The 25,330-nt window shown below is 36.9% G+C and overlaps 2 protein-coding genes across 2 annotated transcripts; both read right to left on the reverse strand.

Annotated features, from left to right (window-relative positions):
• Positions 1-4,553: 4,553 nt before the first annotated feature.
• Positions 4,554-5,753, reverse strand: LOC131598462 (uncharacterized). Its single transcript, XM_058871058.1, has one exon. The coding sequence runs from the start codon at positions 5,751-5,753 to the stop codon at positions 4,554-4,556; it is 1,200 nt and encodes a 399-aa protein (XP_058727041.1).
• A 4,844-nt stretch (positions 5,754-10,597) lies between these two features.
• On the reverse strand, positions 10,598-12,265 carry LOC131598463 (uncharacterized). The gene is made up of 4 exons (XM_058871060.1): positions 11,601-12,265; positions 11,449-11,458; positions 11,195-11,338; positions 10,598-11,086 (listed from the first exon to the last, which is right to left on the reverse strand). Exons 1-4 carry the CDS (start codon positions 12,263-12,265, stop codon positions 10,598-10,600), a joined length of 1,308 nt encoding a protein of 435 aa, XP_058727043.1.
• Positions 12,266-25,330: the final 13,065 nt, after the last annotated feature.

Here is a 25,330-nt window from a genome sequence, read left to right on the forward strand (position 1 = left end):
TGTTAGTAATAATTTCTTTAGGTTTAATATAATATATTTTTTTTCCTTCTTTACAAAAATAAATTATTAAAACAGAAATAAATATATATAATATATTTTTAAAAATTGAATATTATATTTATAAAACAAATAATATATATTTAAAAGCTTTAAGGAATATTAAATTTTTTTAAACATATTCAAAGTTTGTTAGGTAAAATTTACCCCGCAAGTCATTGAACATACTGCTCTGAATCAACTGTGCCACCTGCTCTGAACAACTGTTTCACATGAAATGTATGTTGTCTGTAAGTCTAAGAAAGCGTGTTTGCGGGGTCAAAAAAAACCACTTGGCAAAGTTGCGGGGTGAAAACCACCTGATAAAGTTGCGGGGTGAAAACCACCTCATAAAGTTGCGGGGTGCATATCTCATTGCAAAAAGTTGCGACTAACATTTTTGCATGGTGATTGTACCACCTCGCAATTATTGTATTGCAGGGTGAAAACCACCTGATTTAGTTTTTTTTTTAGTGTATTAAGATGCAGTTGGTTAATCTTAATTTGTTTTGCATTTAAAAAAATTAATTATATATTCCAGCATTTTTTTTATAAATGTTATTAGCTGATTTTTTTCCATAATATTATTGATCTTTCTTTAATAACAAAAATATTGAAAATGTCAAATTTGTGTAAATAACATATAAGAAAGTTAACTCAAAATTTAATTTAATTAAATTAATAAATAATTTATTAGAAAACCAACATGATTATTAAGGTTATTTTTGTCTTTATATAACTGGTGGTGTCTAGCATGATCTATCCAGTAAATGGTTCAGCGTGGGACACTTTTAATACACCATTGGATTTATCTAAAGGCCAAAATCAATTTAAAAAAAATGAAAACACAAAACATTTTTACACACTATATTTTACCCTATCTTCTATCTCTCATCCCTTGTCCCTTACAACTAGGGCTGGAAATAGGCCAGGCTGATAACAGGGGCCTACAAGCTGGCTTATAAAGGCTCAGGCCAGACCATACTTTTTTTAAAATAGAAAAGGCCAAGGCTTTTTTATAAGCCTATTTAGTTAAAAAGGCTAGGCCTCAAGCCCAAAAAAAATTCTTTTAAGCCTATCAGGCCGGCCTATTTAAATAAATATGAATAATTTTGTTATTATCATGATGTTATGTTTTGTACTTTGAATTAAAATACATAATTAAAACTTGGTTATCTTAAAGAACTTGTGAAAATAATATGAAAACACCTGATGAACATTGCTTTCATAAGTTCTCTTAAACAAATAGTCTCCCAGAACTTATGCTAATAGGTAAGTTAAAATAAGTCAATGCAAATAAATTTTTAGTCTCTTGGTATTTTAGTTAGTTAGTCTATTTAAGCATTATTTTAGTTAGTATGTCAAAACAAATAGGCTTTTATGTAGGCTAACAGGCTAACCAGGCCTTCGAAAAGGCCAGACTCAGACCTAAAAATAAGCCTACGACAGGCCACAGGCCAGGCTTAGGCTTCGATTTTTTGACAGGCCAGGCCTAGGCTTGGCAAAGCCTAGCTCGGCCCAGCCTATTTCCACCCCTACTTATAACCTTCCCTTTCTCTCTCTCTCTCTCTCTCGTTGGAAAATGTCTCAAACCCTCTTATTCATCAAATTGTGTTATTTTGCATTTTAAATATTCTAAAACTAGTAATTCATACTCCATATCCTTTTCTTCTTAGTTTACTTGTAACTCAATATCATTTTCTTCTTAATTTAGTGTAAAATTAATTTTAAAATGACATTAAAAAAAGGTGTTTTTCTGGAACAATCAATAGGATTTTTCGTTATTATTATTATTTTTTAAAATTGCTTACTCTCTTTACAATAACTTGAAAATTAGTTTAAACTTTGGTCCCTGCTTCATGAAGGATTGCAATTTCAATCCAGATAAAAGTTGTGAAAACAAAAACTTAAGTTTTGGGGTTGTCATTGTTTGATAAGTATTGAATATAAGAACATAAATTGTTGTTGATGTGATGAATACTAGTGTGATTTTCAGTGATGATAGATGGTGGCAGTGATAGCAAAAAGGTAGAGTTTGGGAATATGCAGTGAGACTCAATTATGAGAGATAATAGAGGAGAAGAAAAAAAATACATATAATGATAACAAATGAACGAAAAAAAATCCAAATAACCATGTTTAATAAATAATTTACACCAAAAACCATGTTTTCGGCAAAATTACGCATATGACCAGGTTTCAGAGGTGGTCTCCACATAGGAGCCACCTCTGGTGGCGCCAATGCCCATTTTGCCATAACCTATGCGCCACCCAGGGTGGCTTCAATGTGTATTTTCCTCTTTTAAGCCACCTAGGGTGGCGCCTATGTGTCTTTTACTTTTTTTTTTGTTTTTTTTAATTGTTTCTATACTATTTTTTTTAATTTTGTTATTTATTAATAAAATTGTTTTAATTTTAAAGTATTTAAAAAATATATATTAAATTGCAACAGATAAGATCAGTGAAACAGGTAACTCGAGCGTTCACGGAAAACAGTAGTTCATTCATTAATTAAAAGGTACATAGAAAATAACCAACAGAAAAAGATAAACTAAAACATCTAAGAAATCACCACGGTTAAAACAATGTCATTAGGTCCATGCATCATTTGAATGGCATCAATGTCGTATTCCACGTTATCCCAGAAAGTTATAGTTGCTCCACTCACAGCATCGGCCCTTGTTTTAAGCCTCTTGATGCTTCTTATCTGTTCGCCGGCTTCGTACTCCCCCTCTAAAAAACTCATGAGAGTCCTCTTGAGTTGCTCAACGGAAGAGATATTCCAAAAAATAACCGGCATGGGAGGTTTGACGGGTGAGAATATGACATGTCCGTTCCTTCTGTGATACTCCGGTTCAGGTTCAGCACGCCATGTTGATCTCCGGGGCGGCAACTCTGTTGTCCGGTGACATCCATCTGGCCTAATGGTCGTCCGGCGAGGCATGGTTGTGTTTGTGTGATTGTTTGGTATTTGGAGTTTGTGTATCTGTGTGTAAACTCAACAATAGGAGCCCCTAATTTATAATAGTAGTGGGTAGAAAAAAGTAATGATGTTGCGTACTGTTTACAAGCACGCCTAACATGTATGATAAATGCAGACACACTGATAAATGACTGACTTGATGGGACTAGACGAAAGCATGCGTATTTGACTGTCCAAAATAAAGAGTGGCAGTATGGGCCATGAAGACAATTTCACTACGTGACAAAGACATAACTAGTTGATTTAATAAAGGATAATACAAATACATTACAAATACAAATACAAATACAAATACAAATACAAATACAAATACGAATACAAATACTAATACAAATGACATACAACTAATTGTTGGTGGAATTTGATCCACGGTTAGGACAGGTATTTCTATTGTGCCCGACTTCACGACATATGCTACACTTTCGTACCATTTTCTCATGATCCATCTCGGTTGTGATCCGGGTGATGTTCGGGCGACCTCTTTTCTTTCTCCGCATGTTATCATTATGCCAAACCACGTCCCCTTCATACGCAGGCCAATAATCCTCATTTGCCATCACTTGAAATGAGTTGTTGTACACCCCGAGCAAGGTATCCGCCTTGTAAATGGGAGATAAAAGTGCTAACGGATCTTGATGCGCATACGAACATGCTGCAATTACATGAGAGCATGGCATCCGAAAGGCTTGAAACTTTCCACAATCGCACCACCCTTCATCTATAAGAACCCTGTATTGTTGTCTCGGAAGGCCCTCGTTATGGTCAATCGTTTCTTTAACACTGAAGGTCCGGTTGAATCGATCGAAAGATGTCACAATGTGGCTGTTGGCTTTGGCAGATTGCTCTTTCATGAATTTGACGCATGTTTCGCTGAATACTTGTCCGGATTCTATAACTGCATTCCAACGCTCACCTCTTCTTGGAAAAGAGAAGCCATCCTATAGTATGTTGCTTCCACCAAGGCAGTAATCGGAAGGTGTCTGATGCCCTTAAACACCCCGTTCATAGACTCCACAAGATTCGTAGTCATGTGCCCCCATCGCTTCCCGTTGTCGTATGATCTAGTCCATTTCTCTCTAGCAAGATTGTCTACCCATCTGCCTGCATCTGGATTTGCCGCTACAATTTCATGTCGATAATATTGGAACGTCGGTTGAGTCAACGTATATCCGGCATTGACAATAGTCTTCCGAAGAGCCCTGTCCTTTATCTCCCGCAAGAAATTTTGTGCAATGTGTCGAATACAGTAAACATGCGTTGAGGTTGGGTTTTGCCACCCGTTTGCTGGATTGTTGTACGCACTCTCGATGGCAGCATGTCTGTCTGAAATCAAGCAAAGTCCAGGTTGGGGGGCAACGTGTGTCCGAAGATTTCTGAGAAAGAAACCCTAACCTCCAGCAGTTTCCCCTTCCACAAGAGCGAACGCAACAGGAAAGATGTTACTATTTCCGTCTTGAGCCACATCCATCAACATGGTGCCTTTATATTTTCCGTACAACCAAGTTCCATCTATTTGAAGAATTGGTTTGCAATATTAAAATCCTTGCACACATGGGCGGAAAGCCCAGAAAAGCCTGTGGAATATCACATTTCCTTGAAGGGACGTTCCGTCTGGAGATTGCGCCGGAAGGGTCTCTAAAATAGTAACGGTTCCAGGAGCATAAATTTGAAGCACATATAAGAAATGTGGGAGTCGTTTGTACGAATCCTCCCAATTTCCATACACAATTTCGATCGCTTTGGTCTTCGCCAGCCACGCCTTTCTATAAGACAGAGTGTAATTGTATGTTGCAACGATATGAGAGATTATCGTTTTCACCTTTAACGATGGATCTTTTTCAACTAGAGGCAAGATTTCTTGACAAATAATGTCATAACTTAGCTTATGGTGATCTTGTGAAACATTTGTGTTAACACATGTGTGATCTTGGGAAATATATCCTATAACCCATGAATCACTTCTCTTCCTGTATGATGCATGCAACCTGAATCCACAATCAGTGTTTCTACAATAAATTTTGTACCTCTCGACATTGGCGCGATCAATTCTAAAATCAACATTGTTAGCCATATGAAATCTTTTTATGGCCATGATACATGCCTCCTTAGAACGAAATTTGTCTCCTACTTTTAACCGTTGATCTGTTTGAGTGTATGGAGCATAGAAAATATCAGTCGATGGTTCGTCATCCCCATCAAAATTCAAGTTCCTCATGTGCGCTGGAGGCATATGCACTTGATCTCGTGGTACAACAACTTCCGGTTCATCTTCACTTTCCTCGTTGACCAAGTTATCAACTTCTATTTCCGGTGCTTCTTCTTCTTCATCTACAACGTCGACCTCTGCTTGCTCGTCTTCAAGTGCATCAATGACTTGTGACTCAACCATTTGTATGGGTTGAACTTCTGGTAGAGTAACATACAGTTCTATGCAGTCGTAACCAGAATACTCATGATTGGCGAACATATTCTGCATGTCTTCATCATCTTTGATCTCAACTTGGATAAACTTGACCGGGTTGTCCCCACGAAGAAATCGATATTGGTAAAAAATCTGGGATACACCAACCATTGTAAGCTTCGTCTCTAATCTCCCTTTGAAGTAACTGAAATTTGCTTTTCTGCTTAAACAAAATCGTTTAACCTCGGTGTTTCTAAACAGAAAACCAACTTCTTCGTTGTCATATGTCTCGCCAAAAACATGAGCGTTGATAATGTATTGTGGAGGGGCCATTATTGAGTGGGTAAAGAGTGTTATTTCAGATGTGAAATGAGATGTGTAATGAGTTGTGTTATTTTTCACATTAGAGGTATGCTTTTATCGTCACAAACTTACTGTGTTGAGTTGAGATGATTATGACACTGGTGAACTGCTGCACAGTCGACTTGACCAGACACAACCACACTGAGCAGCGCATACTGTACAATCACATGCGAATAAAGATGATGGAAAATGAATGCCTGTATCGTCACAAACGTACTGAGTTGATTTGAGGTGTGCTTGACACTGGTGAACTGCAGCTTTGCCGACTTGACCAGACAACCATACTGAGCAGTGCACACTGTACAATCACATGCGAAGACTGTATACTAATTATTTTCGGTGAAACAGCACCTAGAAAACCCTAAACCATACCAGAAAAAAAACATAGAGAACCCTAACCCTAAATTTTGAAAAAAAAAAGAATCAGTTGCATGTTGGCGCCACTTGGGGTGGCGCATTAGTACAATTTTTAACAGAATGGCGCCACCTGGGGTGGCGCATTAGTGTGTTTTGTTTTTTTTTTGCCCTAATTTTGTTAAGTGGTCCCCACTGCCAAAACCCTAATCTAATCTGCCAGCATGTGATCTACCTGCATCAAAATACTGTATGCATGCATGCTTAGACAATTCAGCACAGAACACGGGATGCAGGCCTAGTCTATTCTGCCAAAAACAAATAATGCATGGTCAATTCAGCACAAAACACGAGATGCAGGCCTAGTCTATTCTGCCAAAAACACAGAATGCATGGTCAATTCAACACAGAATGCATGTGAACCCATCTTTATCACTTTGATATCTGTATCACATGCATGCTCACCACTTGGCCATCATGCACTAAACATCAACAACCACCACCCCTCTATAAATACTCTCATAGAATACTTTATTTTCACCAACATATCTTCTTCTTCTTCAAAAAACACTTTGCATTTTCAAATCCGCAGAAAAGTTTCAGAGTTCTTGAGAATGGCTCAACAACTTCTTACCATGGGTGAAACCCACAGAGGAACTAGAGCAAACTTGGCGACATATGTAAGTTCATACTTATTTATTTCTAAACATTTATGCGTATATGATATCCAGTTTAATCGATTTATTTGTGGTTCTTAGGTTGTTGACCGATTCCATACACGTTCTCACGCTTATGTTGAACCCGACGAGAGGATTATTCCGAATCTCCAAGCATGTGGCTTCGGACATATCATAAAAATGCACAACAATACCATAGACAGAAAATTCATCCTTGCCTTACAAGAGAGATGGAGGCCTGAAACCCACACGTTTCATCTTCCAATAGGTGAGTGTACTGTTACTCTAGAAGATGTTTATATGTTGCTTGGTCTGCCCATTGATGGCAAGGTTGTTAATGGATTTGTTCAACATGCTAATTCACTGTGTGAGAGAGTGTTGGGAAGAGATCTAGTTGTGCCTACTCAAGGTTCTAGAGGCCAGGGTATCAGTCTGGCCTCCCTTAGAGCTTATTATGATGAACTCGTCTTGAGCGACAACTCTACCGATGAGTATGTTTTGTTAATGACTAAGGTCTATATAATGCTGATGTTTGGTAACCTTTTATTCCCGGAGTCGACAGGTAACACTGTCAACTTTTTTATTTAAGTAAATTTGATAGTATTAGCAAGATTAGGAAATATAGTTGGGGGTCTGCCGTTTTGGCGATGTTATACCAATCGCTTTGTAAGAACGCGGTTGCCGAGAAGTGCACCTTCTATGGATGTGCGTTCCTCCTATAAGTATGGGGTTGGTGGAGACTGCCGACGCTATCCCCTGCAGGCAGGAACAACTACACGTTCCCTTATGCAACAAGGTACGTCTTTTTCAACGCTATCCCTTGAACGCTAACACTCTTTTACATAAAAATCTGAAATAACATGTTTGCTCTTTTTTTTTTAGGTTCTGTGGTCCTAAATTGGATTACAGTAAGAATCCGAGGGGGAGTGTTATTTTGTATCGGGACCTAATTGATCACCTCCGAGCTGAAGATGTATTACCACTAAACTTTTATATGATCATATAGATGTATTACAATCCATCATCTTTTTTAATAATATGTTATTTTTTCTCCTACGCAGTTTAATTGGAGACCATATTTGATGATAGACCATGAGCCAAACGAGAGTGACCGGGAAGTTTGGACTGCAGTGACACCTATAATAAGGTTCAACATCGTGGAGATGCACCAATCTGACCGTGTGAGACTACAGTTTGGCATGCATCAACCAATCCCGGATCCCCCCACTGATTTGGGTCGCTGGCATATTAAAAGAGTTAACAATCAATGGGACCACGCAGATTATCGTACATTCACACCTGAATTTTGTGAGATGTGGAAGCAGCGTCGCAGCCGTCTGCTACAATTCCCTGTTGCCCAACTCCCCATGTTTCCAACCGCGGACTACGTTGCTTGGTTTAGAACAGTCACAACCCCCGATATGTATGTGTCCGACCCCTACTACCTACACGACCCCCGCCAACAACAATACACACAACAACCACCCCAACAACCACCCCAACAACGCCAACAACGCCAACAACGCTGACAACGCCAAACATCCGAACAACCTTACCATGAAGAATATCAAACAACACCAACAACGCCCTACCAAAGTCAACCCATCCAACAACAATCATGGGGCTTCACCCAACAACTCCATGACGCCGACCCCTCCACTAGGCTACCCGTCCAACAACAATCATGGGGCTTCACCCAACAACACTACGACGCCGGCCCCTCCACCTCCACTAGGCAACCCATCCAACAACAATCATGGGGCTTCGCCCAACAACACGGCGACGCCGGCCCCTCCAACTCCAATAGGCAACCCATCCCCGACATGGGTCTAGATGACGAATACGACCCGAACGAGCAAATGACCACTCAATCGTCACAGTACCAACAACATGGATACTCCACACCCCAATTTTCACAACACCAACAATATGGGTACACCACACCCCAACAAACAATGCCATTTTTCCAAGGCCAATCAAGTGCTGGGTTTTACCGACCATATGACGCAACTCCACCGCCAAGACCAATCTTTGAGGGCATGGGGACCCGACTATTTGACAGCAGCATACAAGAATACATGTCCAACAAGCGCATGGAGGGGCTAATCCGAGGACCACCTACCCAGACACAACAAGAACAACCAAGGAATAGGGGGGGTCGTGGAGAAGTGGGTCGTCGAGATCCTTCCAACCGGATTCGAATAGTTCCAGATTGCGGAACTGGCGGTGAGAGGGGTCATGGTCCGGCTCCGGGTCGGAGGGGTCATGGTCGGAGGGGTCGTGAATAGCATAATATCCATGTTTTAAAAATTTTCTTTTTTTTCCGTATTTGTAATGTTTGGACTATATGACCGTATTTGTAATGTTGTTTCTGCATTTCTCGTGTTTGTAATGTTTGGAATGAATGACATGTGGTGTTTCATTATTTATTTAATTGTTAAAACAATTTTTAAAAAATCAAAAAAACAAAATATAATTAATTTATTTATGTTAAAACAATTTTTAAAAAATCAAAAAACAAAAAAAAATTTAAAAAAAAATAGTATAGAAACAATTAAAAAAAACAAAAAAAAAAATAAAATACACATAGGCGCCACCCTAGGTGGCTTAAAAGAGGAAAATGGTCATTGAAGCCACCCTGGGTGACGCATAGGTTCAAGGATTTTAGACATTGGCACCACCAGAGGTGGCTCCTATGTGGAGACCACCTCTGAAACCTGGTCATATGCGTAATTTTGCCGAAAACATGATTTTTGGTGTAAATTATTTATTAAACATGGTTATTTGGATTTTTTTTCACAAATGAACAATGAACTGGGTGGAGAGAGGCAAAGAGAGAGAAGAAAAAAAATTAAAATTTACTGTATCAACAAATATTAAAATCATGTAGACTTGATGAATCTTTCGGTGAGAGTTAGTGGTACATCGGTGAGGGATTTGGTAGAGCCTTCTCCTTAAAAGCAACATATATAACTATATATATAATTCTTTTATTTTTTATTTTTTTTAGCTTTCTTTACTTTCACTTTTTTTTCTACCAAACAAATAAATAATAATTTCTCTTTCTATTCTATTTCTTTTCTTTTACTTTCTTTCTTTTCACTTTTTTTCTTTTCACTCTCTTGTGATCCAAACATACAGAGTTCAGATAGTTATGGTGTACCAAGAGACTAAAAATAATTACAAGTTGCTAACCTTAGTCATAAGAATAGTTAGAAGGAAGGAAGACATCAAGTTCAATCATATTTAACAAAAAAAAAATCATTGTGGAGATTGCATGGTGGACTATATATAGCCTTACTCTTAAGAGTAGTGATCTTCTCATTCTTTCAAATTTCGCGTCGATAAATTTAAATGCTATGTTAATATATGTCTAAAGCCTTATTTCATAAATATGTTAGATTATATTTATTTTTTTAGGTCTTTAGACCTTGTTTTATATTAAAAAAAATCATTTTTTTGTTTTTGTTTTCAATATGTTATATGTGTGAGTTTTCTCCATGTGTTCTTTTAGGGTGTAAGCAAGAAATCACATTAAAGGGAGAATTAAGGGTTCTCCAACCTTGATACACAAAGATGGTCGAATACCGACACAAAACGAAATTACAAACCAAATATATTACGATATAAAAGACCAATGGTCTTTGCTAAAATCGTAAAAATTATAGTTGGAGTGAGTAATATCGCCAAAAGAAGACCACTTCCAAACTAAGTTGTTGATGATCCAAACCTCACCGTTAAAACAATAACCATTCCTTATCAACCAAATAATCCACGAAGTTACTAACCAAAACACCCAAAATTTGCCTTCTTTAGTTTTTTTACACGGCCAAGAGAATGCCACTCCATAAAAGACGGGAGACATTCATCCTCCACCACCCCCAGAAAATTCACCCAAGAAGCTATTTTCCTCCAAACAATCTTAATCACATCACACTTAAAAAAGATATGGTTCCTATCTTCCAAGTGATTATCACAAAAAATACACTTTAAGTTAGGTAAAGTAAAGTTAATACCTCTAATTCTCAAAAGATCTTTAGTGGATAATCTATTAACAAAAAGTCTCCATCCGAAAGCTTTAATCTTGAACGACACCTCCATCTTCCAAATAACTTCCAAAACCCCATCACACCTATTTATAGGCTCATAAGGAAAACGCGAAAGAGCATAATGCGAGTAACAAGAGAAAACCGTAAAACCCTTTTCCAGACCTAGAGACCAAAAAACCGAATCCTTTACATCAAGCACACCTCTAAAAGACTCTAAACGCCCCTTCAAAATTAAGAAAGAAGGTAAAATATTCAAACCCGCAATAGCGGATTCGGAAATGCCCAAATCACCTCATTTCCCCACACCTTCGCACCACCCTCCCATACCCACCACTGATACTTTCTTCAAAGAAGAAGCCGAAAAAAGAACCGGAAAAGCCTCCTTCAAAATAACATTCTCTAACCAACAAGTTTCCAAAAAAGGGGTATTATAACCATTTCCAATAGTGAAGCGACAATTAGAGACAATAAGATCCTTATAAGAAAAAGTAGAAATGCCAACCTTTAGAACATCTCGCCACCCAAAAGAAAAGGATGTACACTTAAAAGAATCTCCGCCACAAAAAATAAGCTTCGATAAATCACCGTATCTAGCCTTCAAAATATCAAACCACAAAGATTTATGCCCTTACAAAATTCTCCATCTCCACTTGTTTAGAAGAGCGAGATTGAATTCACTAAATCTTTTATCGCTAAACCCCCTTCAAATAAGGTAAAGTCACTACTTTCCAACTCACCCAATGAATCTTCCTTTTGTCTTCCACTTCTCCCCAAAAAAATTACTTTGAATCTTATTAACTTCCTTAACCACTTTATCCGATATCTTGTAAAATGATAAAGTAAAGATGTTAAGAGAAGTCAAAATAGATTTCAAAAGAGTGATTCTACCTCCATGATTGAGAAAATGATTCTTCCATCCCGTTAGACGATTTCTCATCTTGTTTAAAAGAGGATACCAAGATGATTCCTTCCTAGGATTGATGCCAATTGAAATTCCAAGAAAGGTGAAACTACTCTCTTCTAATTTGCAAGAAAGATAAAAAGTGGCGGCTTTTAAAAATTTAGTCGGGACATTAATACCAATCGACTTGCGTTTGTGAAAATTAATGCCAAGACCCGAAACTAGTTCAAAGGCTCTTAACACAGTCTTCAAAGCCTTCACATGCTTCCAAGTCCTATTCCCTACCAACAAAGTATCATCCGCGAATTGAAGAATATCCACACTACAACTCCTTTTAATGACAAACATATCATATTCCCCAATATCAATCGATTTTCGAACCGACCTAGTGAGAGCCTCCGCCACAATAACAAAGAGAAAAGGCGATAAAGGATCGCCTTGGCGCAAACCTCTCTTAACCTCAAATTCCTTTGTTGGACTTCCATTAACCAAAACCGACATATTACTTTTAAAAATAAGCGTTTCCATCCACTTTCTCCATCTCTCCCCAAACCCCATCCTCATTAACAAGTAACGGAGGAGGTCCCATGAAACTTATCGTACGCTTTTTCAAAGTCTACTTTGAAAAGAAGACAAGAAGCGCCCTCTTTTCTAAAATAATCAACAACTTTGTTTGCCACTAAAACTCCATCAAGCAATTGTCTACCCGAAACAAACGCACTTTATTTTTGAGAAATAATAGAATTCAAAACGCCTTTCAATCTCCCTGCAAAGATTTTAGATAACACTTTATACATACGTCTCACCAAACAAATAGGTCTATAATATGAATTGAAAGATTTAGGAACCAAAGTGAAAAAAAGAAGAAGAAAAATGTTAATAATAATAATAATAGTAATATATTTTAATGTAACATTGTCATAAGAAAAATGTGATGATAAATGTATCATATTTTTTTCCGACAGCAAAGGAGGTCAATATTGGTTTTAAGAGCATAGTACGATTAAATAAACGTTGCTAGCTAGTAAGTGATCTCATATGTATGTCGAAGAATTGTTTTTTTGACTGATTATTAAAGATTTGTTGTTGCCTCCAATTTGGACTTAAAATGCTACAGTGCTCATTATTTTAGTCCTATACACAAATCAATACTTTTCATGTTTTGCACGTGCTTTAGTTCAGAGAAAATAGTATGTATAATAAAATGGTGACTATGTGGAAGGCTTTATTCTAGTACTTTGCAAAAAATAAATATTTTGTTTAAAATTATAAATTACTTTGTAAAAAATATTTATTAAAAATTATAAGTTGTCTAATAATTGCAATGCAATATTAATATTTTTTTCCTCATATACTATTTATAATTTATTATTCTTTCTTTTAATTTTTTTTATATATAATTAATGAAAGATAAAATGGTAAAATGATGCATAATTTTTCTTTTCTATACAAAATTAAGTACACTCTTTAATTTGCCTAAAATTTTCAAAATTACTAATAATTTCGAATGGAGGAAGTATTAGTTTCCACTAAAAGTTGTAATATGACAAGGAACCCGATTAGGTTTAGTAAAATTCTAGTAACAAAATGAAGTTAATCAAACTATAAACAATTGAATATGATGAAAGAGATGAATCATGTTTAAGTCCATTAATTATGGTTCACAGGTGAAGTATCAAAAATAACCAAAGACACGGGAAATTTGACAATTTTTTTGGGTCTATTTGTTTGTAGGTATTGTCATGATTCAAGGTGTTGAAGTAAATTGAGTAGTTGCATAATTTTGATGATGAGAATAATTAATATTAAACGATATTTAGTAAAGTCCTTATCGATTGAAGATAGCTCAAACGATTGAAGATGTCTAAGATGGTTGATTAAGTTATCCTCTTGAACCAAGTTTTCCTCTTGAATATGGTCTAAAATTTCAAAACATCTCTTTGAAGTCAACATTATGGTCAAACGACATTCAAATGAAGTCTTCTATTTAAAGATTCATCGATGGTTTAACATCTCAACTCTCGTATGATGGTAATCAATATGAAGATATCTCGAGCCTCATTTAGAAGATTCAAAAATCTTTATGATGCTAAACTCAAATATAATGAAGTTAAGACAAGAAGCTTCAGAGTTGTAAAAAAAAAGAAGTGTAAAAGCTCGTATGACCGTGTCCGTCTAGATGATTAATGCCATGTAAATACACATGGGTATTTATGGAAATGCAGTGACAAAATCACATACACTAAAAATATTTGAGAAGCCTCTTATATTTTATTTAAACCACTTGAAAATATTTTTAAGGCCTAGCTAACTGATTAAGGGGTATTTGATTGATTGGACGACTTTTTCAACTGAATATTCAATTAGATCAAATGACCTAATTGTTTGTTTTCACTAGTTGAGTCTAAAATTGATTGGGACAATCTCTTAATAATTGGTAACCACTAAACATCAAAATCTTCCATTTATGACTTGAAAAATCGACTATTGGAGGTCGATAATCGATTAGCTTAATCGATTATGGAATTGAATTGGCCCATAAATTATTTCCAATTTTAAACTCCAATCTTTCCTATAAATAAAGAGTTTCTCTATCATTTTTCAACATCCAGAAAACGAGATTTTTGATCTCACTTTCACGTCTCTCATCATTTTCATTAATTCTCTTATTTTTCTCACATACATTTAGTCATAATGTTTCGAGAGTATTCCTGAGTCTAAGTAAGAATCAAATATAATAAAAATACCAAATTTATTTTCTTTTAATTAATTAAGAATATAAAAATACAAAAAAAATTAAAATCAACTCCACCCATTAAATTATGTTTTTCCATTGTGCATTCAAACCTTTTTTTTCATAAGAAGAATAAGATTAGATCCATTTCAACGCAAATACAAACTGATGCATAAACCTTCATCGTGCGAGCACACATGCAGACGTTTAATCTCTCAAATGCGATCCAACACTATTCTCTAAAATTAACCCGCCAACAAATATTTTTACCACGAACTACAAGGCTTTGATTTTTTCATTGAACCTGGGAATACGTAGACTGAAGATTTCAAAATCTTGTTGAGCACATTAATAAAAAAATTATTTTTAGTCCTTTTATTCATTTTTAGTAAATACTTTCAACAAGAAGAATCACAAACACTTTAAATCTAACACTTTTCGAAACTAATTAAACAGTTCCTGTTGGATACAACAGATATCGCGGGGTGCTAATACCTTCCTTGCGCATAACCGACCCCCAAACCAAAATTTGATTGTGACGACCATTGTAATACGGTGAACTGACTTTTTATAATTGAAAATGTCGCGGTTAAGCATGAGTCGCCACCGACTTTTATTTTATCCAATTTTAGGAAAGGCTAAAAGAACAGGAAAAGACCTTTTGAAAAGATTTTGAGTTCGGGGGGTGAGTTATACAAGGGGAAGGTGTAAGGCACCCTTTGCATCCATGGTTATCCATGGGCTCTTAATTGCTTAACTCACTTTGTTTGTTTGATTTGTTTGAAAAGAGCAGTGTGTAAAAAGTAAAAACTTTGTCCAAGGACTTTAGCTTGTAAATAAGCGTAGCCTTGTTTTGAAAGTATTTGAAATTGAGTTGGAAAAGTATTTTTAATTTGAATTTGAAAAGAGCGAGCAATTAGTAGCAACTACCCTAAGTTGAAAATTCGTTCTTTTAGCTTTTCGAGGCGAAAGGATCTATCCATGCCATAAAGGGCAGGAAGTCTTTCAATTGGATGTTTAAGGGTCATCGAGTAATCGTTCGCCATAAGACTGTCCCTTGCCATAAAGAGGGCAGGTAGTCTAAGGGAAGGATATAATAGTCATTTAAGGCATCATGCGAGGATACCTTAGCAATAGGGGCAAATTATTTACCGAGGCAACATCGAGGGAGTTTCAATAACTTTGAAGGCGACAGGCAACATTGCTTTAGGTATCCTCGGAGTCGAGGGACTTGACTATTTAGTACATTTAAAGGCAACAAGCAACAAAGGCAACCAGAGGAATTACCCTAAAGGTGTGTGGGTGGCACAATCACGTGGTTCAGTTCAAATATTTTATCCTGTATAGTTAGTGATCTAACGTTTGATTAATAGTCTTGCACTCCCTAATTTACTAACCACGCAGTAATAAAATATCACAATTTAAGTGCCTTCAAGGCCAATCAATACAAGCCAGTAAACAGATACATAATAATAGGGAAGGGGACAATGAAACCAGCGGATCCCTTATCAGGGTTTGACACAAGTAATAATAATAAAAGGCATAAAATAAAATGAGGTTTAGGTTACCAACAACGTAGCTTTAGCAATTGATAAACCCTGAAAAGGAAAAAGACAAGACAGAAAACATATAGTGAGTGCATTATCAAATTCGAGGGCAAACCTCATTAACTACAAAAGAAAATAGGATAATAAATTAAAAATAGAATAGGGAGAAGGTACTTAGCTTGGCATTTGCCTGACAGGGTTGAGGGCAAGGATTTGCCAGAAGCATCGACTCTGACCATTAGGAATGAGCAAAGAAACAAATAAGGCGTGAGTGTATAGGCAGTTCATTGATATTTAATTTTATCCCTAATTTATTAAGGAAACAAAATGAAATGAAAAGAGAACGATTATTTGAATTAGATACGAGATAATACTTAGCTTTTGAATTTGATTTGATATGGTTGCTAAGGTGCCTTTAAGATTAACCCTGAAATAAAGCAAGGCAGAAAAAGATGAAGGCGGAACAAACCCTAATTCTAAGAATAAACCAAATAGAATTTCAATTAAATTAAACAGAGTACTTAACTTCGTATTTTGGATCAGGCGCGTAGTCGGGATTAATCATATTGCTAACCCTGAAAAGGCACACAGAAGAAGAAGATTTTTAGTGTAGGGTAAACCCTAAAAGTAAAAGGAAACAAAATAGACTTTAGATAAATAAAATATTTAGCTTTGAGTCTTGATCGGGCGCGTTGTCGGAGTGAACCATGTTGGTAACCCTGAAAACGCAAGACACGAGAAGACAATACTCAATGTATTGGAATGTTCGTCGTAAACCCTGATTAGGGCGAAAATTGAATTAACGTAACACAATCGATTTAATTAATTATTGGTCTCTCGACCTAATTAATTAAATCGGGATAAGAAAATAAAATCGAGGGTAAAAATAATTTTTAAGAAATTTTTGGAATTAAAATAAAATATGTATGAATTTTTGAAAGGTTTAAATAAATAATTTAAAGAAAATACAATAAATTAATATTTATATTAAAACATATAATTAAAAGAAAGTATAGTAAATAAATTATTATTATTATAAAAAGTTTTTTAGAATAACAAAGAAAATAAATAGTTATTATTAATAAGAAAAAGAAAATATTTAGAATAATATATATATATATAAATAAATAAAAACAAGTTACATAATTAAAAATAAAAAAATTTAAGAAAATCTTAGCTTGCGATCAGGTGTGGCGCTTCTGTGATGGATCATGGTACGCACGCAGCTTTAGTAGCGTTGGATTGTGAATGAGTGAGATCTAGTGGCTGCAAGAGCGAGGGAGCACCTGAACGCATGCGTCTTGTCGTACCGGATCCCAGGACATAACAAATCCTGGCGCGCCTTTTCTGTTTTGAAACCAGCCAATCGTAGGATGACACGAAGTCATCCCCAACCTTCAGCCGTCGTCTTAGGCTTTCCCTACAGACGCGAACTGTAGCTACAAACCTGCAAGCTACGAATATGGCAAAACATGCATATAAACGTTTCGCGAGACCACCATTCGATTCGTCCGGGCCTCACGAATTCATCTATGGCCTTAATTTGGTCAAAGATTACCTGCATCAAGAATCCCTAAAACAAAACCCTAAATTGCTACAATGGCATAACTCAGTTTAAACGTGTAAACAACAAATTAATCATCCAGAAACATTCAAAACATCATCACAAGCAAAATAATGCAATCAAAACGTGTTTATATGCCATGAATTTATGCAATCGAAAGAGTTTGAATTTGTGCAAACCGTGACTTATTAGAGCGTATTCTTGAGGATGCAGCGCTTGAGAACGATCGAGAAAGGTTCCTTGGGGGTCCAGGAACGAATTGAGATCGACAAGAAGCCTTGAATCACCTTGTAGCCAAGAATTAGAATTTGAGTTTTGTATGAACTTTGAACTCCGATTTTGATGCTCTTGGCTGCAGATTTTTGTAACCCTATGGGTCTGAATTTGTTCACTACTTATAGTAGTTCAAATTAGGTCACTTAAACAGAGAAAATCTCTTTGAATCCAATCTTTGTGATCTTGGAAATTTTGGAAAATATCTTGAAAATATGTTTCTTATTCAAGCCAATCTTTGATCCAATCTTTCTAATTTAGGGGTGCACGAAATTTGGTCTATCTTAGAGAATATTTGATGATCAAATAAGACCTAAATCGTCCTTTTCACAAAATATTTGATTTTTAATAATATATTTGATTTTAATCCTTTTAAAAAATAGATTAAAAATTCATAATAAATCAAATAAATCATATAATTTCGTGGGAAAAAGATTATGGGTTCTAAATGAATTATGGATCAAGATTGCATCAAAGTTACTTAGGCCCATTTGCAAAAATATTTGGATTTCTTCACATATTTCCATCCAAAATAGCCTAGCTTTAACAAGGTCTATCTCCCTCAATTTTTGAGGTATGGAAGTGTTCTAAGATACTTTGGAAACCTTAGAGAGTCCTCTAACCAGTGTCTTTGGTCTCGTATCAAAATCTTTTTCCATGTTCATTTCATGACCTTTTGAAAAAAGTGTCTTTTTGTTGACTTTTGAAAAGGACCTATAATGTATGAAGCCATATCTCTTAAACCATTGACCTATGGGCTCTGATTCTTGGACCATTGGATAGGGGAATGAATTCTCTTCAAAATGAGCTTTGGTGGGAATTTTTCTGATGAAGTATGAATATTTGGTGAATTTTCAAAGTTTGGTTGACTTTTTTCAGTTTATGCCTAAAATAGTAACTTTTGACTTTTGACTTTTCTGATCTTTCCTTGCATCATCATGATCAACCCTTGATTAAATGATGATTTTAAGGTTATGAGGATGTTGTTGACCAAATATCTTGAGTTTTGACTATATATTGACTTGAAATGACTGTTTTGCCCTTGAGAGTCGACTGTTGACCTAATCAGGATTTGAGGGCCTATACTTGCTCTGTTTGACTTGAAACTTTATATGGAGATGCTTTGGGATGTTAGTGACCCTATGGAACCATCTTGAGCCATTGATTTAATGATTTTCCATTGAGTTAATCAAACCCTAGTTCAGAGCCTTTGTATAGGAGAGTGTGTTTTGGAGCTTTATGTCTTGATTTTGAGATTGCATATGAGAAATGGTATGGGCAAATTTTGGGGTATGACAGCTGCCCCTGTTCAATTATCTTAGACCTGAAGATGTAGAGTGGTTTGTATGCCAGTCGGTATCTGAAGGTGGAAGATGATTGAACACTTGAATACCAAAAAATTTGCCCTAGCTGATATAGGGACTTTTGTCGGAGATGGGCTTGAAGATGCCATCCAGCAAATCATACATTAGATTCGGTTTGGAGTGTTTGAGAAGTATTTGTTAGAGATTGATCGTGTTAGCGTTGTTCGTGATGAGAGAAACGGGTCATACATTTAGACCATATATTAGACCATATCTGAGGAGGGATATCAGAACGAGTTATTCATTAAACCATATCTGAGGGTGAATACCAGAACGAGTCATACATTAAACCATATCTGATGGATAATGCCAGAACGAGTCATACATTTAGACCATATCTGACTAAAAATACCGGAACGGGTCGTATATTAGACCATATCTGATGAGGGATATCAGAACGAGTTATTTATTAAACCATATCTGAGGGTGAATACCAGAACGAGTCATACATTAAACCATATCTGATGGATAATGCCGGAACGGGTCATATATTAGACCATATCTGATTAAGAATACCAGAACGGGTCGTATATTAGACCATATCTTGATTAAGAATACCGGAACGGGTCATATATTAGACCATATCTGATTAAGAATACCGGAACGGGTCATATATTAGACCATATCTGATAGAGAATGTTTGTTTGTTAGGGTTGATGAGTTATTTGACGAAGTTTTGGAATGTAAAAAGGCTTGTCAGAATGAATCTCCAGCTTGATTATATCTGAGAGGAATGGTTGTCGAGGCGGAACCTGAAAACAAAGTATGCAATGTCATGATGCATGTAATGAATGAGATGGGATTCTCAAAATAAATGAGAAACTTGCATGAAGTGATGTATGCAATGTATGAATATGTTTATGACATATGATATGCGAATATGATTTATGTTGTCCTGATTGAGAAAATAAATCTCTATATCCTTGTGATTTTATTGACGGATCTCGTCTTGAAGATGCTCAGCTGGTGATTTATGGTTTCTACTTGGGGATGATTAGTAGTTTGATGTACCCTGTTTTTAGAGATAAACCATGTTGGAGAAGAGCAACATATTGGATGACCGGTAATGCGGAAGATGTAAACTCTGTTGGGGAGTCATGTCTTTGTTGAGACGAATATGTTTAAAGATGTCTTCTTAATGATTACTCTGCGGGGAGGTGGTTTTGTGAACCTGGCTCTGTGGGGAGACATGGGTGTCTTGAAAGTTGCCCCCAGTATCATAGTAACTTACTATTTGGTTCAGGACACGCCATTGAGTATTGATCAAGATATTGAATTTGGACTTGCATAGATTTGCCCCAGTTAACAGGAACTTTGGACATATTTGCTTCACGAGGTCTTTGTGAGATGTACACTATGGGCAATATGCCCCCAGTAATCATAGGCTCATGACAATGTCTCGCGTTGATTGCGGAGTAGCTTTAGATATGTTTGGATGCATGCCCCTGAGTGTTCGACCATCCATGAGAGAGTCTCGGAATCTCGACTTGATTGCCTCAGATTGATTGGGCCAAACGCGTCATGCCCCTTGTATACGTAAGAGACATAGCTTCTTGGAGTAATTTTGTTTTGTCGGGATAACTTTCAGTCATTAGTTGTACTCTGTGCAAGTTCTTTCTGATGCTAACATTTGAAATTATGTAGCAAGATATGTTTAATAATGTATTCGTGAGATGCAATGCATACGTTTGTCTTGAGTTTGTTGAAAAACATTAAAATTGGATATGTAAAAGCATGATGTTTATAAAAACGTGATGTTTGTAAAAAAACGAAGTGTCAACTCAGCATTTGTGGTAAACCTTAAGGAGTCAGGATACCTTTTTTGTGACAATATGCTTTCGAACTAACCATGCTTCAGTTAGGACTTTTAAGGGTTGTAACGTGGCTTGGTTCACGGTTTAAGAAACGAAGGACAAAGGCTCAAAAATTGATTGTACCCACCCCTCTTCGTGATGATCTTCGATCCTAAGCTCAGTTAATTCAACTTGTGCATTCAGGTTCCAAGAGACTTTTGAATTTGCACCTTTGATAATGATGATGGTTCACAAGCAAGGAAAGCTTTTGAGATGGCAGTCGCTTCTACCTTTGGTAGTCACAACATTGTGTTGTATATTGACTTCTCTTTTTCATCTTTTTGATATCCCTAACTTTTGCCTGAACTTTTTATTTCTGAGATTACAGTCAGCGGGATGCCTTGATTTTGCCTAAGTCGTCTTTTGATTTTTGACTTAGCAGGCTTTTTCTTGGTATATATATATTTTCATTTTTTCTTTTGAAGATATTGACTGTCTTGTTTGATGATTGACGAACCATCATTGTCTTTTGATTGTCATCTCCAACACTTCTTTGATGTGTGCGGATGAACGCTTGTGATTGAAGCCTTTATCGAAAGGTGTACTGAATGATTCTCTTAAAATAGAATGCACAGCCAAATTAACTGAGAACTACCCTGCCCCAGATTATAATCAATGGTTTTAATTAGTACAAGGAAAAAACTTCTACTTCTTAGGCTCAAAAGGGTTGACGAGGGATTAACATCCTTATATCTCCACTGTTTAGGAATTGAAACAATGCCTGTACATCGTCAACATAGTCCGTTCAAAAGCATATTGTATGAAGTTGCGGTATTGTTTTCGTCATCCTCCCTCAAAAGGCTTACAGCTTAGCAGGAGTTGAATAAACACAAAACATATGCAAAGTAAATACGTGATTTGAAATGAGTGGTAACGAAATAATGTATTCAAGATAAGCATATGCAATGCACTGATGATAATTATTAAAACAGATAATGTCTATCATAAGTCGAATGTTTAAACAAACAGAATAGAAATTGCAAACAAAAGTAAATCTAATGATCTAAAACGTTCATCCTTCTAGCCACCCATAGTATTAGCAATCTTGTTGTGATTAGGCATGGGAGCAGTGATCACATTAGGAGTTGCAGGATGGTCGAACTCAATTTCACCAGCGTCGATCATATCTTGGATCTTGTTCTTCAACGGCCAACAATTCTCTGTGTCATGTCCAATACTATCAGAGTGATAAGCGCATCTTGCGTTAGGATTATACTGATGAGATAAGGTGTTGGGCTTCAGAGGAGGATCCTTTAAAGTAATCAACCCTGCTTTAAGCAACTGTTGTAACGCTTCGGCCAAAGTTATGTTGATCTTTGTGAATTGCCTTTTAGATGCACCTTGTTTACGTTGGTTGCCCCTTTGTTGTGTCGGCACTTGATTGGAGGCTAGGACCGTCCCCACAGTATTAGATTCATTCCTCTCATTGTGCGCTTTCTTTGAGGTATTAGCATACGTAGCCACTTGAATTTTACCGCTTCGAATACCGCTTTCAACACGTTCCCCAGTCAGTATGAGGTCAGTGAATCCAGATGACGAACTTCCCAGCAAATGACTATAGAAGGGGCCAGTCAGTGTATTCATGAACATATCTACCATCTCTCTGTCACCCAAAGAAGGTTTGACTCTTCCAGCTAGATCTCTCCATTTCTGAGCATACTCCTTGAAACTTTCCTTAGGTCCCATAGACATGCTTTGTAGTTGCATGCGAGTTGGTGCGAGATCGGAATTATATTGGTATTGCTTATAGAAAGCAACAACTAAATCTTCCCAGGTATGGACGTTGGTACTTTCCAGTTGATAGTACCATTCGAGTTGAGTTCCAGATAAGCTTTCCTGAAAGAAATGGATCCAGAGCCTCTTATCAGCAGTGTGAGGCTGAATCTTCCTTACATAAGACCTCAAGTGTAGTTTAGGACAAGAGACTCCATCATACTTAGCAAAGGCAGGAGTTTTGAATTTCGGAGGAATAACGACCCCAGGAACGAGTCCTAGTTCTTCAAAATCCAGCCCAGGTACTTTCTGAATTTCCACGCTTCTCAGACGCTCTTCCAATAGCCTATACTTCTCATCAGATTCATCCTCGTCTTGAGGATCCTCTTCTTCGTCGTCACCTTGACCATCAGAGTCCCCATTACCTTCAGCGTCACCATCATGCTCTTCTTCTTCCTCATCCTTAGGAATTTCAGCTTCTTCAGCTTTCTTAGGAAGGCCTCTGAACCTTCTTCCTAAGTTGATCACTCCTTTGGGTTTCTGAGTCTTCGTCTTCTTTGTCAGGAGAGCTTTCAGTTCATTTTGCCCCTTGGACAAGTTCAGGATCAAGGCTTGGAATTCAGCATTCTGAGCCTGGAGATTCTTGACAGATTGTTCGAGATCCATCTTTCTTACTGAAATAAACAGCGGAAAGATGAGCCATTTGTTTTTATGAAACCTGTGATGTAATGTTTATGAATGCAAATGCAGTATTTTCAAGGATCTTTAGGCATTTAGTTAGCAACATTAGAAAATGATTTGGTCGCGTCTTTGTCTGAAGAACTCTGAATTTTGTCTTTGAACATCTTTCTTTGAGAATCAAGCTCACCATATCGAGTGGGTCATCGCCTCTGATTCGGGAGACTTCTGAATTTGAAGATACATGGCTAGAGGAAAATAAATCCTCTTGCCCCTTGATAGGTACTGAGTCTCTGAATTGAAAGGTATGTGGCTTGAGGAAAATAAATCCTCCTGCCCCTTAATTAGGAATTCAGTCCTTGATAAGAGCACCTGAAATAGTGCGCCCTAAATCCCTAAGATCCTTGAAAGGGTCAGTTAAATCATGTTATGCTTATGATGTCATGATGTCATGAAGTTATGCAAATGCAGTTCATTAGGCATAGTGTGGGGTAGTAAGGACAAACAAGTCCTTTCAACAAAACCTGCGAGGAAATGAAGGTTAATAGTAAACAAAAACAAGTCACACAAGTCACACGATTTTGCCTTATGGTTAGGCTTGCACGTGGCCCAAAGGTATGTACCCTCCCCCTGAAGTTTAGTTGGTTCAAACCTGTCCTATAAAAGATCGGGTTCTAGGGAGCTCATATCATTGACCTTTCTCGAAGGCGCTTATCTCAGTTCGGCGATCGAATCACCAACCGAAAAGGTCCTGAAAGTCCAGTCCATATGAGTGTAGCTTCGAGTATCAACCAACTTCGGTCGGAACCAAAGCCAACTATCTCGCTACTTTCTAATAGGCCAAAGTCAAGTTCAACTACGGTTCTAGGGAGAATTAGTGCTTAATGACACCACGCGGCAGCCAAGCATTTCCTCAGGTCGGATCCCAAGGAACACCAGGACAAACCAATGTGTCACACTAACGATGGCCATCAGATCATCCACATCAGTATACGCTGTGCAGTCTCCTTGATCTCATGCCATATACCTAAGGTACTCAGATCCGGGTTAGGATCTTTCACACAACAGAATACCCAAAACAGCCCTGCAAAATTAAATCAAACAAAGCAAACAATAGAAAACATTTAAATGAATCCTAAACTTTTAAGGTAACCCCTCTTTTATCGAAAATTTATCCCCAGCAGAGTCGCCAGTTCTGTAATACGGTGAACTGACTTTTTATAATTGAAAATGTCGCGGTTAAGCATGAGTCGCCACCGACTTTTATTTTATCCAATTTTAGGAAAGGCTAAAAGAACAGGAAAAGACCTTTTGAAAAGATTTTGAGTTCGGGGGGTGAGTTATACAAGGGGAAGGTGTAAGGCACCCTTTGCATCCATGGTTATCCATGGGCTCTTAATTGCTTAGCTCACTTTGTTTGTTTGATTTGTTTGAAAAGAGCAGTGTGTAAAAAGTAAAAACTTTGTCCAAGGACTTTAGCTTGTAAATAAGCGTAGCCTTGTTTTGAAAGTATTTGAAATTGAGTTGGAAAAGTATTTTTAATTTGAATTTGAAAAGAGCGAGCAATTAGTAGCAACTACCCTAAGTTGAAAATTCGTTCTTTTAGCTTTTCGAGGCGAAAGGATCTATCCATGCCATAAAGGGCAGGAAGTCTTTCAATTGGATGTTTAAGGGTCATCGAGTAATCGTTCGCCATAAGACTGTCCCTTGCCATAAAGAGGGCAGGTAGTCTAAGGGAAGGATATAATAGTCATTTAAGGCATCATGCGAGGATACCTTAGCAATAGGGGCAAATTATTTACCGAGGCAACATCGAGGGAGTTTCAATAACTTTGAAGGC

This window comes from Vicia villosa, linkage group LG4 (genome assembly GCF_029867415.1).
Source record: "Vicia villosa cultivar HV-30 ecotype Madison, WI linkage group LG4, Vvil1.0, whole genome shotgun sequence".
Lineage (NCBI taxonomy): Eukaryota > Viridiplantae > Streptophyta > Magnoliopsida > Fabales > Fabaceae > Vicia > Vicia villosa.

Coding starts and splice junctions, on each gene's coding strand:
- LOC131598462 (XM_058871058.1), bottom strand. CDS start 5,753: ATGGCCCCTCCACAATACATTATCAACGCTCATGTTTTTGGCGAGACA.
- LOC131598463 (XM_058871060.1), bottom strand. CDS start 12,265: ATGTCGGTTTTGGTTAATGGAAGTCCAACAAAGGAATTTGAGGTTAAG. Junction 11,087..11,194: donor CTTTGAAGAAAGTATCAGTG/GTGGGTATGGGA, acceptor TTAATTTTGAAG/GGGCGTTTAGAGTCTTTTAG.